Source organism: Phaseolus vulgaris, chromosome 2 (assembly GCF_051622355.1).
Source record: "Phaseolus vulgaris cultivar YP4 chromosome 2, ASM5162235v1, whole genome shotgun sequence".
NCBI lineage: Eukaryota > Viridiplantae > Streptophyta > Magnoliopsida > Fabales > Fabaceae > Phaseolus > Phaseolus vulgaris.
In genome coordinates this window covers 44,420,451-44,435,822 of record NC_143499.1, presented here as the reverse complement: position 1 = coordinate 44,435,822, position 15,372 = coordinate 44,420,451, and the positions used below count along the sequence as shown (strand labels likewise).

Sequence of the window (15,372 nt, the reverse complement as noted above, 5' to 3'; positions counted from 1 at the left end):
AGTTGATTAATCAAATTATCATTTTTTTTACATGTTATTTTTTATTTTTCAATTTCAAATTATCCAAAATTATTTTTATATGTATGTAATAAATTTTTATTACCATGAAAGTTGAGTAATATAAAAAGATGCGGATAACATAAACGCTACAGCGCCCTAGCGCCCTTGTGTTTCTGCTAGTAATACAAAAACGTAGTAAATAGTTAATAAGTAATTAATAAATAATTAACAAGTAATAAATAAATAATATTTAATAAATGAGTAATAAATTATGTATAAATAATAATAATTACAAAAGCATTAATAAATAAATAATAAAAATATTAATAATTTGTAATTTTTATTTATCAATCTACCATAACCATATTACCAATAAATCGATCGATTTTTCACCGAAAAAATGTAATTAATAACAGATTTTTTTATCTTATCTATTGAATTGAAAATAAATTAATATTACATTTTTTTTATTGAATTGAAAAGATGTTTATATATATGATTAATGTTCATTTTTTATTAAATAAAACTAGTTTAATTTTTATACACTGATAATACGAAAAATATTATATTCTCTTTCAATTATAAAAATGATGGATATGATTTCTTTGAAATCTTTCATAGATATAATTGCTTTTTATTACAGTGTACAAAATATTTATTTACCGAAATATTAGTTAAAAATAAAAGAAAAATATATTTGTTGTAAAATATAGTTTGTATTATTTTTGTATTTTTAAATAATTAATTTTTTTGATCGATTTTAAAAAGTATTAATATAAAATTAAAATTAAAATTAATCCAAAAGAGTATTAATGAGGAAAAAAAATTGTGAAAGATAAGAAAATCGAAAAAGTTCACATATAGTACTACTTGACTTAATTAAAACCAAATGATTGAAATAAATAAAAAATCTAAATTATCTTATTCACAATATTTCACATATTTTTTTACTATACACAAGTAGAAATGTCACCAAACACATTCAAAATCGTTTTAAAAACTTAGTTATCAAGCCAATAAAGACATTCAAAATCTTTTTTGAGAACTTAGTCGTCAATACCTACATCATACAACTTAGATTCTTGTTGAAGTAAATCATCCCTCCCTTCTATTATATTACAATAAAAGTCTTATTCATTTGTCAATTAAACCTCTTTTAGTCTTGCTCATTTGACATTCTCTTCAATGTTGTGTTCATTGAACATACAATTCATTTCTCTTTTTGTCAAAAAAGAACTCTTGGAGGTGAAGCACGAGCTATCGAAGATTGATCCCAATCTCATGTTGGTGGTTCCTTCTTTTATCTTGTGTTGGAAATCAATATCAAGAAAAGAAAGTGACCAAAGAAAAAGTTATGTCTTGCAATTCAATTCAATTATAACTAAGGTTAGGATTTTGATTTTTCATACTTTAGGAAAAACTTATTGAGCTTCATTGTTATCATTGTTATCGTATTTCTAGTTTTTTATATGGTTATAACTTAAGATTTCGAAAGGCTAAATTGATTAAAGTTATTATGTTATGTTTTTTTTAATAAAAGTAAGTGTTAATTAATGCATTATTATCTTTGTAACGCCTAAAAGATGAGCTTTTAAATATTGTTTATATGAATATATGTTTTAATATGAAAAAAATATGAATATATGTTTTAATATGAAAAAAATATTCTCAATATCAATCTTTATTTTTATTTAATCTTTTATTTGAATTTTTTTTTTTAATATATATATAATTTGATAGTTAAAAAATATGAATACACATATATGTATTTCATTTAAATAAATATAAATACAGATAATAATAATATAAAAATAAAAAATATGTATATTTTATGTTTGAGTTAATTATAATAATAATAAAACCACTTTATAGTTATATTTTATGTTTGAGTTAATTATAATAATAATAAAACCACTTTATAGTTACTAGCTATTGTATATTAATGTGTGTATTCATATCTTTTAAATATAAAATATCACTAAGTAAAAAGAAGATAAAAACATTTTTCTCATTATTTATGAGTTTTAACCTACTATTTTAATAATTAAGTTACAGTAAAAAATATATTAAACAAATTTAAATTTATAACACAATGAATATAACCAATTTTGATTTGTTGTTATTAAAATAAAATTAAAAAAGATAAATATAATAATGAAAAGAAAAATAAAATAATAAGATAAGAAACTCTGTACCAAACCTTAAAAAAATATTTATTTTCCAATTTCTTTCCTCTTCTCTACAAGAATGTTCAGAAAGCATTCATCCTTCCTTGTCCACATCAAGGATGATATCAAGTTAACTTTGTACCTTAAAGAAATTAAGTCATCATTCTTGTGAATCACTAATTTTGATTTGTTGTTACTAACATAAAACTAAAAAAGAGAAATATAATAATGAAAAGAAAAAAAAAAGAATAAGATAAGAAACTCCATAACAAACCTTAAGAAAATATTTATTTTCTAACCCCTTTCGTCTCTCGGAATGTCATATTCAGAACACATTCATCCTCTCCGTCGATGCCCACATCAACAAGATAACTCCGTACCTGTGACGAAAATGAAAATAAAAATGAGTAACATTAACAATTAAACAACCAAGAAAAGAAAACTCACTTACAGATACTAACGTGGGATTTCTTCTTACTCTTATATTAAAGAAGGAGGAGAGAAAAATGATAATAAAAATTCCAAATATAAATTCAAATTGAAAACAAAGTGTGAGTGAAAACTGAAGAAATAAAGATATATTTCAAAAACCTAAATTCAAAATGGTTTTACGTTAAGAAACTTTATCCTGATAACTGTTTTAATATTTACAAAATTACAAAATAACTAAAAATAATATATAAAAAACAGTTATATAGAAGCATAAATGTATATAAGAAACAGTTATGGAGAGAATCCTCATTATATATAGGTATAATAATAATAATAATCTATACCTATATATAAAGGGGATTCCCCTCTTAACTGCTCTTAATTTTTTTTCTTATTTTATCCTTATATTAATATTTAATTTTATTATTGTATTATGGTGTCATTTCTTATTCCCCTCTTAACTGTTCTTAATTTTTTTTTTCCATTTTATCCTTACTTAATAATTTATTGTATTAATTTATTTTGGTTATTTGGACATTTTATAATTTCAAAAATTAATAAAATAATTTTTTAATTTATTTTATTTGTTATTATTTAACTGGAGAGTGGAGAGAATAGAGAGAGTGGCGAAATTGATTAGTTACTTTTCTGATTTAAACTGATATTTTTTTTATTAAAATTAATTTAAAAAATAAATTTTATGATTCTCCACTACACATAACCCACATATCATACTTTCTACTTTCTCTCTCCTATATAGGTACCTACTTCCCACCTTCTCTCTCCACTACTCTTTAACTTCTCATTTTATGTTATTAAGAGAAATTGTTTTTGAAAAATAAAAAAAAATATTAAAAAAATAAAAAATGCGGATACACGTCAATGTCTGTGTTCCCGCTAGTAATAATAATAATAATAAAACCATGAAAATATCTTAAATAAATCAGTTATATAAAAATATTCAAAATATTTTTTAATATACCAATATACCATTCTATAAATCAAATTATACTATAATTTAATTAACCACTTATAATCATATAAACAACTTATAATAATCACTATAAATAAATCATTTACCCAAATCTTACCTACTATATCTGGATTTACCCAAATCTTACCTACTATCTGGATCTTCTTTTTCTACACTGGTAAATAAGAGAAACAGAATCTAATAAACTAAATCACAATGCAACCTTAATTCCACACTACCCAACGGCACCACCGCGACCACCGTAGACCTACAATCCGCGACTACGGCACGAACCGCCACCACGCGACGTCCTCTGTCCAATCGCTACCACCGCGCGACCTGCTCTGCTCGATCGCCCCCACCGCCGCACTCGTTCAGAGATGACGCACCACCTCCGCACAGAGAAGACGCAACGAATCTGAGTGAAACTACAACGCAACGCGAAACCCTAAAGTGAGTTTATTCCATTTAATTTCCCCCATCCAGAATGACACCGTTTTGTTTTAATATGAAAACCCAACTGAACTGGCCAGTTTGACAACCATTCAAACAGCATATGCAGAAATTAGATAACATTTGTTTTCATGTTCCAATTTAGTGGTTTCTAAGGTTGCCTGTTATATTATATTGTTATGATATTGTGCAGGTATGCAAATCGACGGAGAAGAAAGGGATGCTCATCAGGAGCCTCGTATTGAGCCTTATCCTGAGTGTTATTTTCCTCGGATACCAAGATATATAGATGCTGCATTTCGTTCTTCAACAACAAATGAAGTTTATTTCTTTTTAATCGACAAGTACGTGCGGGTGTATTACACTCCTGGACAGGAGAGACAGACAGATGATAAGTTTTTGACAGATTTGTGATGGACTGGTTATGGCTTTCCATCATTATCGAATAGTCCATTTGCATCATGTGGAATACGTTGTGCCTTCGACACTGAAGGCAACGAAGCATATATCTTCTCGGGCAACATGGGTGTCTGTCTAGACTATGCTAATGACAAGGTACTCACAGGTATTGAAAGAAGGATTGGAGACATGTTTCCCATCTTAAACGACACTGTGTTTCAGGATGGCATAAACTCTGCATTCAGGTCATCCAGAGGAAAAGAAGTTTATCTATTTGAAGGAAATAAGTATTGTTGCATGGACTATGCTTCCAAGCAACTTGTTGATCTCATTCGTAACATCACTGATGGATTTCCTGTTTGAAAGGTACCATATTTGAAGATGGAATTGATGCGGCATTTGCTTCTCACAAGGAGAATAAGCTTATCTTTTCAAAGGAGAAAACTATGCACTGATGAATTTCATCACAGGTAGTCCAGATGCCACTCTTGTGCATGGTGTGAAGCCCATAATTGATGGTTGGTCATCTTTTAGAGACATTCTGCCTCTCGACAATATGTTATGTGAGTATTCTACTGAGGAATATGATTATAGTAGTGATGAATGAGCTTGGACAAAAGAAAGAATAAGATGCCATAATATGATAAGAATAAGGGTTTTATTGCCAAAGTTTGCTTCCTTTTCTTTTATAATGTAGTAACTGTGGATGCTTGTTTTACTTTCTTTGTATGTGATATTTGTTTTTTTGAAAGCAAACTCAGAATAAAATGATTACTGTTGCAGATAAGTAAAAGTTTACATCTTTCTATAACATATACAAATTATTCATTGTTGCACCTATCTATTTTAATTTATATAAACATATCAGATTAGAGTTCTATGGAGTTTGGCAATGATGTAACTAAACTCCTTCCTTGGAAGGGAAGGAGTAAAGGGATCTACGAACGAATGGGAAACCAAATCTATGTTGAATTTAATACTGAATAGAAGATTAAGAAAATATGTATAGAGATTCGATTCCTGTATTTGTACTATATTCTGTATTTATATTATGTTGAAATGTTATTGAAAGTATTATTATTGTGATCTTATATAGTCGAATTACAGTAAAATTGCCTTTTTAATGCTAAATAAATAATATCTCTCTCTTTAAAACAATTTCCATTAAATGATATGTAAGGAAAAAATGTACTTCAATTATCAGATTAGAAAAATAATCACACTCATACCTATCATATTTCTAAATTTTAATTATGATATAATAGATATTTTATTTATATTTGAACGAGTGAAATAATATTAAGATTTGTTCATAACCGTATAAGTCCAAAGACTAATCAAATGTTATTTTTATTCTAATTGATTTTATAAATTCTAATAGTTAAGATTTGCGGGTCTTTTTTTTTAAAAAAAAAAAATTAGTATAAACTTAGATTTGTTGAAAAAAATATACATATGTAAAATTAAAATTTGATTTGAAATTACAATGTTAATTTCAAATTAATCATCATACTATAAATTATTATTTCCAAATTTGAACTGTTAAATATGCATACCTTTCAATGTTGATAGCTCTATAGATAGTAGATAAGTTCAGATATAGCCATGATTTAATTTATTTTATTATAAACTTATACTCTAATATTCTAATTCATTTAAAAGAAGTAATATTTTTATTAATGATATATTTATTAAATTATAATAATAATAATAATTTAAATAAATTTTTATTATTTAAATAGAAAACATAATTAAACTTTGAACTATTCACTAAAAAAAATTATGAAATATAAACTAATTTTAGAGAAAAAAATAATAATTAGTTGTTATAGTAACTAAATTAGAGACAATTTTAGAAACTAAAAAAAATTGATTTCTAAATTAGTTTCTACTTAAATAGTTGCTAAATTGGTATATAATTAGATACTAAGTTTGGTAGCAAAAACCTTGGTTGCTAATTAAATACCAATTTAGAAACCATTTAATAATAATAAAAAATAATTTAGAAACTAATTTTTTTTTAGTCTCTAAAATGGTATCTAATTTAGTCACTATAACACTAATTATTTTTTGTTTCTAAAATTAGTTTCTATTTCATAATTTTTTTTAGTGGTAATCTTTTGAGTGTTAAAAATTACGTAAAAAAATTAATGTTATTATTTATAACACATTAATAATATATAATTTATAATAAAAGATTAAATAAATAATAAAATCTCATAAATAATAAGAATCTTATAAATGTAGATATTTGTTTGAAGAAAGATTTTATTACAATAACCATGAGTTTATATGAAATTATGTTCTATTATGTTAATAGAAAAATAATAAATTAAAATAAATGTATAAATAACAAATTTGAATAATTAAAAGAAAAGATAACAAACTTTTAAAGATATTTAAAAATATAGATAGATATTATAATAATAATGATATTATAATAAAAAAAAATCATATGATATGATGATTAAGATGTTTTTTTTAGTTATTATGAGTTATATATGTATTTATAAGACTTAGATTTTAATTTTTACAACAAAATATTAATTTATACCTATATATAAAGGGGATTTCTCTTTATAACCGTTTTTTCTTGTGTACATTTTTTTTTTCTAATTCTACCATTATATATATCTCATCTTATTAGTACAATAGACTATTTTGTCATTTCACATGAACTATTTAAAAAATAAAAATATTTTTAAAATTTTAAAATTAATGTTATGTGATGCAAACTAACTTTACACTATTCCCTTACTTCCTTATTTTAAGGTAACAACATAAATAAATAGAGCATACTCTCACCTCACTCCTACATCCCCACACCAGACTTATCAAATAAAATAGCATTCATTTTTAATCACTCTCTCCACTCCATTTCAAACAACTCTATTATTTGGTAAAACTATAATTTTTTTTTATTTACCTTAACATGAACATCATCGTACTCTCTCCGATTCCAAAATGGGAGAAAATAAAAAGCTTGAAGAAGAGAAACTCAAACAGAAAAAAAAAATATTGATTAATCAAATTATTAATTTTCTTTTATATGTTAATTTTTATTTTTCAATTTCAACTTATTCAAAATTATTTTTATATGTATGTTAAATTTTTATTAGTGTAAAAGTTAAAAGTTGAATAAAATAAAAAAATGCGGATGTACAAACAATAGTGTTTCCGTTAGTAATAATAAAAACGTTAGTAAATAGTTAGTAAATAGTTAATAAGTAATTAATAAATAATTAACAAGTAATAAATAAAGAATATTTAATAAATGAGTAATAAATTATGTATAAATAATAATAATTATAAAAACATTAATAAATAAATAATAAAAATATTAATAATTTGTAATTTTTATCTGTCAATCTACCATAACCATATTACCAATAACAGATATTTTTTATCTTATCTATGAATTGAAAATAATTAATATTATATTTTTTTTATTGAATTGAAAAGATGTCTACATATATGATTAATGTTAATCTTTTATTAAATAAAATTAGTTTAATTTTTATACACTGATAATACGAAAAATATTTATATTCTCTTTCAATTATAAAAATGATGGATATGATTTCTTTGAAATCTTTCATAGATATAATTTTTTTTATTACAGTGTACAAAATATTTATTTACCGAAATATTACTTTAAAAAATAAAAAAAAAAAAAATTTTGTAAAATTTAGTTTCTATTTTAAATAATTAATTTTTTTGATCAATTTAAAAAGTATTAATATAAAATTAAAATTAAAATTAAAATTAATCCTCTTTAAATACTATTTATGAAAACTCTTGTGTGTAAAACAACTTGTTTACACTAGAAAACAGTACGAAGTTATTATTTTTATCATACTATTAATTGCTACTTTAAAAATATTATAAAATAATTTGATAATAATTATCATATAAATTTCCATAAAAAAGAAATTGTTTTCCTACCTACATATAGACTGTGTCATTGCATTGCAACGGTGTCACATAGCTGGAAAAAGGGTCAGAGAGTTGAGTTGATAGATAAGATAAGAGCGTGAGAATAGAAGAAAACAAACAAAACCAAGTAATGGCAAAATCTCCGCAAACTGAACTCCCTCACACAGCTTTTGGTTGGGCTGCAAGAGACACTTCTGGGACCCTTTCGCCTTTTCATTTTTCCAGAAGGTTCTTTTTATTTTTCTATTTTGCTCATTTTTCTGCGAGATCAATGCTGGTTCAGATCAATCTTATCCTCATTTGTCGTGATCATTGCAGGGAAAACGGTGTTGATGACGTCACTGTCCAGATTCTGTTTTGCGGGGTTTGCCATTCTGATCTTCACACTGTCAAAAACGACTGGGGTTTCACCACTTACCCTGTTGTTCCAGGGTACCCATTCTTCAACTGCAATCCTTTTTCCCTTTTTAATTAAATAATTCTTTTTTCTCTGTGCGATTTTTATCCCCAAACATAGATTTGATTTTATCAATATAATATGTTATCTGTAATCATTGAGTTTGAATGCGATGGGACACTTAAAAGAAAACCCACGCTCTTCTTCATCCTTCAACCGAGCACAGTTGGGGCTTGGAATTTCGATCTCAATTGTTAATTGACTTAATAATAGGAAAAACCAAATCTTTAGTAAAATAAGCGCATAATCCAAAAGCACGTTGTGTTTTACATCACCTCACATGATCTGTGAGTATATTATATTTGTATTTATCTCGTTTTATATTGGGCATGTGTTACATAATTTAGGTATGGTCGGCGTACAGAGTAACTTTACCATATGTGGAAACTATGCAAAAATGGTTAAAAGTCCAATTTAAGTATGATAAATTACTTTATATTGTACTTGACTCTAGAAATTCTCCCGGAGATTGAGCTATTGTGCTTAAAAATCCTAACATAACATGAATGATTGCTAAAATTTAAGGGTGTGTTTGATTTCTATTTCTAATTACAAAAAAAGTTCCGTTTTCAAAGTGGGATTAAATAAGGTCTTTGAACAGCTTGTGATATTCAAAGAAGGTTGAATAGGATGGAGAGTGAAGAACATGACAGACTTCTTCTAATTATTTATTTATTTTTTATTGACATTTGGAAATAATTTTAAAAAGAAATGTATTTTGAATGAGAAATTGGTTACTGAGAACTGTGAAATTGCTTTAGAAAACAGCTTTTAAAATCAGGATGTGAGGGGAGGGAATTAGACTGACTCTGATGCAGTTTTTTGTTTTAATGATGCAATGTTTGGTTGTTAAATATATCTCTTTATTCCTTTCTACGTCGTGTGTTGTACGTAATATTTAAGGCTTGCACGTGTTTGTGCAATTGCCAACCTTGCAGGTAGTGACACTTTCTCGTTTGAAGGTAAAATCAGAATGTCGGAGATCAGCTTGCATTGACTTTAGTATTTTTGGTTTTCAGGCATGAAATTGTTGGTGTTGTGACTACAGTCGGAAATAATGTGAAACATTTCAAAGCGGGTGATAAAGTGGGAGTTGGTGTGATAGTGGAATCTTGCAAGGAATGTGAATGTTGCCAACAGGATTTGGAGAGTTACTGTCCCCGCCCTGTGTTTACCTATAATTCTCCTTACTATGATGGGACACGAACTCAAGGTGGTTATTCTAACACTGTGGTTGTTAACCAGCGCTATGTGCTCCGATTTCCTGACAACTTACCCCTTGATGCTGGTGCTCCACTGCTGTGTGCGGGGATAACTGTGTACAGCCCTATGAAATATTATGGGATGACAGAGCCTGGCAAACATTTAGGAGTGGCAGGGCTAGGTGGGTTAGGCCATGTTGCAATCAAAATTGGTAAGGCCTTTGGGCTGAAAGTTACTGTCATTAGTGGATCTCCACACAAGGAAACTGAGGCAGTTGACACACTAGGGGCAGATTCTTTCCTTCTTTCCTCAGACCTTGAAAAAATGAAGGTACGTAACTGAGATACAAGACTGAAAAAAGCATCAAAGGAAGACTTTTTCAACTGGGTTTTGATTATGATGAATTTACCGGTTCTTCATAATCATAATAACATAATACAATTCCGTATGATAATGATGTTCTTATGCTACTGTTGGGTGTCACGGGTAGGACTAATTTATGCTTTGCTTGATGCCTTGATATAATTTTCTAATTTGCAATGATAGTTTTTATTTATGTTTAAAAATTAGGTTATAATAATTGCCATATTGAAAAGCTATCATCAAATAGTAGCTACTTGCAAGATCTAAAGCTAACTAAGAGAGGTGAAAAAAAGTGTGGAATTGAGTGATAAGAGACTATCATTACCCTACTGATAGAAAATTTAGTATGGTTGTGTAGAACGAATGTTCTGAGTGACTTGGCAGCTGTTGTCAATTTTAGCCATGAAGTGGGTCTCAACACGAGAAAACCTCACCTCCTCAGCTGATCAACGGAATGGGATATACACTATTCAAGCACTTTAGAATATAAAAAAACGAACTTTTAGTCTGCTTCTCCATATAATCATTAGTAAAACATTGGATTGACTGGTTATGCAATTTCTCATGATGTATTTGTAAACTTGCTCGAACTCTAAGCAGGCTGCTGTGGGAACCATGGACTATATCATAGACACAATTTCTGCTGTTCATTCCCTGTCACAACTGCTTGGTCTGCTGAAGCTGAATGGGAAGCTAGTTACTGTAGGGTTGCCAAACAAGCCTCTTGAGGTGCCTATCTTTCAATTAGTTGCAGGTAAGCCATCAATCATCTCCAATCTGGTATTATGTAGTTTTTGTATGTTTTTTTGCAAGTAATTGCACAAGGAGAAAAAAACCTTATTTAGCCACAACTTATACCTCACAATAGCCTAAAGTCAAAGACACTTGGAGCGTAATGCTTTCCCAAGAAGCTGAATGGATGAGAGAGTTTTTTATTCACTGTAGATTTAAGATTTTCCAAAATTTGAGCAGGGTCACCCTTAGTAAAACAATAGTTAATGGATTTGACTAATGAAATAAATGTTTTGTTGTGTAACATATGAATGTAGGAAGGAAGCTTGTAGGGGGGAGCAACTTTGGAGGGATCAAGGAAACCCAGGAAATGCTTGATTTCTGCGGAAAACACAACATTACTGCAGATATTGAACTGATTAAGATGAACCAAATCAACACTGCCATGGAAAGGCTTGGCAAAAATGACGTGAAATATCGCTTTGTGATTGATGTGGCCAACTCTTTCTCAAGTTTGTAGAAGGCTCTGCAAGTGTGGCACCTTAGATTTGTCAACAATAATTAAGATTGGCCTTGGATCAGAACATCCTCTCTTCAATTGATATTGCTTTGTTTGGGTTGATATTCCATATTATTGATATTGCTATGTTTGGGTTGATATTCCATATTATGTTCCTTTATCTTCATCAACTCACCGACTAAGAGTTTCATCTTTCTGAAAAAAACAATAAAAATTGGCCATTCGAAATTTTACAATTTTACCTTATCAGCCTCAGTTTCTTAACTATTTTTTTTTAAAATTTATAAGAGTATATGAAGTGATTCAGTATTAGATGTACATATTTTATATTTTTATTTTATCTTTAATTATATTTTTAAATTAAAAAATATAGAAATAAACTATTTATTATTAATTTATTTTCTTAAAAAGTATGGATACGCTTTGTTTGGATAAGAGAATTTAAATTTACTAAATTGTATATTGTGGTTTTACTTGTCTAAATGACGGTTATGTTATTGAAAGAGTTGATTATTTTAAGTAAATTGAATTAAAATAATTATATAAGTATCTCATTAACGAAGTATTTCAACCATGGGTATGTATATATCTAACACTCCCTCATTTCCATACTCATTAATTTTTTTTATGAAATATTTTTTTTTCAGAAAAAATAATAAATTAAATATAAATTATTATTGTACTTTCAAATCTGTGTTACACAACCTAAACAGAAGAAAATTTAAGAATGAATCATTGTGACTCATTAATGTCACACCAAGTCAAGCAAAGCAAATACTCCATACAGATTAAATTATTCTGCATTCAACAAACGAATGACGACAAGTCTCTTCCTCTAACCCACAAAGACTACACAAAAAACTTTCAACCGTCATCCCGCACCTTTCTAAATTGACCATAATTGCAATATTATTTTCCAGCACCCTCCAAGCAAAGACAAGTGCAAAAGACACAATTTTACTCCTCCAAACTTACTTTTTGTACGCAAAATATGTGTTTTTTAATATCAAAGAACCTCAATACAAAGTTTTATTTATATAATATGTTTATGCATTTAATATGGAATGGAAGTGATGAAAAAAATAGTATGAAAATTTAGACATATATTGAATGAGTTGAGAATTTGGTAATATGTGTTCTTTAATAACAATATTTTTATATCTACTATTATATTTTGAAAATTTTAAATATTATTAGTGATATATATATATATATATATATATATATTATGTTTTCCAGATATTTAGATGCTTATGTAGCGTTATACTATGTATGTTAGTTTAAAATTAGATTTTATAAAATTGAGTACATTATAGTATGCATAAATTAATGTATCTTACAAAATTAATGTAATCAAGCAACAATAATCATGAAAAAAAATATTATTAAAAAAATAATAAAATACTTATTTAATATTATTGAGATTTTTCTTATGTAATGTCGAAGAAAGTGACCAATGGATTGGAACTGCTGTTAGGTTTTCACTCATTCTCTTTCTCCTTTCCTACTTACATAATGAAACATCCACTACAAAACAATGCAATGAGATCTTTTTAATAAAATGTGATAAGCATAATAAGAATCATAGAAGAACTCATTGTTTATGTATTCCAATAACTAAGTAGTGTGAAATTGGAGGAAGGTGAATTTATTCCATAGATAGAGAAGAACATTAAGAGATATTGAAGATTGACATAGTTATTTAATAGATTGGATGAGAAGGTGGCAAAGCTGGAGTTGGAGCAGCATCCTCACAGTATTCAAGTATATAAAGAGCTTCCTGGTAAGTGTAGCCCAATGAAGTGAGCATTGAGGGCCAGCAATTGTGGGTTATGACAGTAATGGCACAGCAACAGTTGGGACCAATATCAGCTTCACCATTGATGAAGAAATGCATGATCTCACTGGAACATGATTTTAGCTCAGTAAGGTTGCTCCAGCATTCCACCATGTTCTCCCTGGTTGCTGTTCCATCTACAACAAACCATGCAAGCACCATCAACAAGAGTATTCCATATTTTAGAGCCATCAGATATCAACTTCTGCCTTCTGTCACTTCCTTTCTTCTTACACATTTCTTTTATTTATAGGACTTTTTTTATTCATTGGATCCCTTTGCTGCAATTTAATTCTTTTTAATCAAGTCAGTCCAATGGTTAGTTCAAGAAAACAAAGGGTTTTTCTACAATTGTAACTGCATTGCACACACTGAATGGAGTGGAATTTGGAAAGAAACTACATTTTCTATCTTCATTTTAAATAACCCCATAATTAATTCACTTTAAAAATATTAATTTGATAACTGAAAATTAAAATCCATCAATTTAGCATTATAATTTCACCAATACAATTTTAAAATAGATCAATTTCAATAATAAAAATATTATTTTTTCAATTATAATTTCGTATATGGTTGTTTGTATAACACTCAATTCTCTTTTATTTACTATTATAAATTGTTATTAATTACTTAAAACAAATATTATTATAATTTTATTTATCTTAATAGAGAATTTACGTGTATGCACTAATTTTGTGTTTTGTTTACCCTTTCGAGATTAAAATATATGAAAAATTTAGGTAAAGGAACGTTTTGCATCTATTTAAGTAGAAGGATTTTTTTGTGTCCAACAAAATAACTATTTAATATAGTGCGATATATTTAAAATTCAAAAATCCACTGTTAATATAATACTGCCCATACCATAAAATTGAGAGAACCGGCTTTGTATTTATTTTTCATAAGAAAAATATTGTAAAAATGTTCTTTTTCTAAAAGTGTGAAAAATGATGTTGGTAATCAAAAGTAAGTTTTGTTATTATTAACATTTTTTTATCAGCAGTTATTATTAATATTAACATTTTTTTAATAGAAATTAGACTTTTGATTGAACAATCCAAAAGTCAACAATTTATGTCAACTTTGCTTCCAGAACACCTTTTCATCCAGAAAGCAACATGATTCACTTTCGGATTGATAAATCCGAGCACATTCCTAGCAACATGATTCACGTCTGGATTAATGAATCCGTAACACATTCTCAGATCCCGAATTCAAATAACAGGTGAAAGTCGGTTTTGGGATTTTTAAAAGTGTGGGGGTGCAGGAAGAAAAATATAGGGGTGCAGAAAAAACTGCCAACAAACAAAGGTAGCTGTGGTTTGGATGGTTCACATTCACACAGACTCAGAGGAGTCATTGGTTTTTTCTTATTTCTTTACAACATAAAACGGGCTGGACTTATCTTTGGATATTGGACCCAATCCGTTTAAAGGCTGGACAAGTTCTAGGCAGTTTCTTCCTGCACCCCTACATTTTTCTTCCTGCACCCCACAATATTATGCAAAGACCAAATTGTCCCTATTATTCTTTAAAAACCCTAAAATGAACTTGAACTATATTTATTTTTTCATTATGAATTATGGAACCCGGAAAAATTTCGGATTGGCACTTCTGGTAAACTTTCAGATCCACCAATCTGTAATTCAAAATATGCATCATTCAAAAAAAGCATTTCGGATTCACCAATCCCTAAAAGAAATATGCATTCCGGATTCAGAAATCCATAATTTAAAAAAAAAAAGCATTCTGGATGCATGAATCCGTAATAGAATTAGACTTCCAGATTCAGCAATCCGGAAATCAATAATTTATGCAAAAAATTGCTTCCGAAACACCCCTCATCCGAAAAAAAAAATATTCAGTTCCGGATTGCTGAATCCGTAGCATACTCCC

At 27.8% G+C, this 15,372-nt stretch overlaps 2 protein-coding genes and 1 pseudogene across 3 annotated transcripts; 2 read left to right on the top strand and 1 right to left on the bottom strand.

Moving 5' to 3' along the window:
• Nucleotides 1–3,773: 3,773 nt before the first annotated feature.
• Nucleotides 3,774–5,259, top strand: LOC137812447 (albumin-2-like; annotated as a pseudogene). The gene is made up of 2 exons (XR_016519051.1): nucleotides 3,774–4,026; nucleotides 4,220–5,259. The product of XR_016519051.1 is annotated as an albumin-2-like (transcript).
• Nucleotides 5,260–8,380: 3,121 nt separating this feature from the next.
• On the top strand, nucleotides 8,381–11,774 carry CAD9 (cinnamyl alcohol dehydrogenase 9). Its single transcript, XM_068614421.2, has 5 exons — nucleotides 8,381–8,589; nucleotides 8,680–8,793; nucleotides 9,838–10,351; nucleotides 10,985–11,138; nucleotides 11,434–11,774. The coding sequence occupies exons 1-5, from the start codon at nucleotides 8,492–8,494 to the stop codon at nucleotides 11,634–11,636; spliced, it is 1,083 nt and encodes a 360-aa protein (XP_068470522.1). The 5' UTR covers nucleotides 8,381–8,491; the 3' UTR covers nucleotides 11,637–11,774.
• Nucleotides 11,775–13,338: 1,564 nt separating this feature from the next.
• LOC150029184 (egg cell-secreted protein 1.4-like) lies at nucleotides 13,339–13,665 on the bottom strand. The gene has a single exon (XM_090297964.1). It carries the CDS (start codon nucleotides 13,663–13,665, stop codon nucleotides 13,339–13,341), a length of 327 nt encoding a protein of 108 aa, XP_090154090.1.
• Nucleotides 13,666–15,372: the final 1,707 nt, after the last annotated feature.

Bases quoted from the DNA above. Each gene is read 5' to 3' on its own strand.
- CAD9 (XM_068614421.2), top strand. From the start codon at position 8,492: ATGGCAAAATCTCCGCAAACTGAACTCCCTCACACAGCTTTTGGTTGG. The intron at 10,352-10,984 runs GTACGTAACTGA...AACTCTAAGCAG, and splicing joins CAGACCTTGAAAAAATGAAG to GCTGCTGTGGGAACCATGGA. The intron at 11,139-11,433 runs GTAAGCCATCAA...ATATGAATGTAG, and splicing joins TATCTTTCAATTAGTTGCAG to GAAGGAAGCTTGTAGGGGGG.
- LOC150029184 (XM_090297964.1), bottom strand. From the start codon at position 13,665: ATGGCTCTAAAATATGGAATACTCTTGTTGATGGTGCTTGCATGGTTT.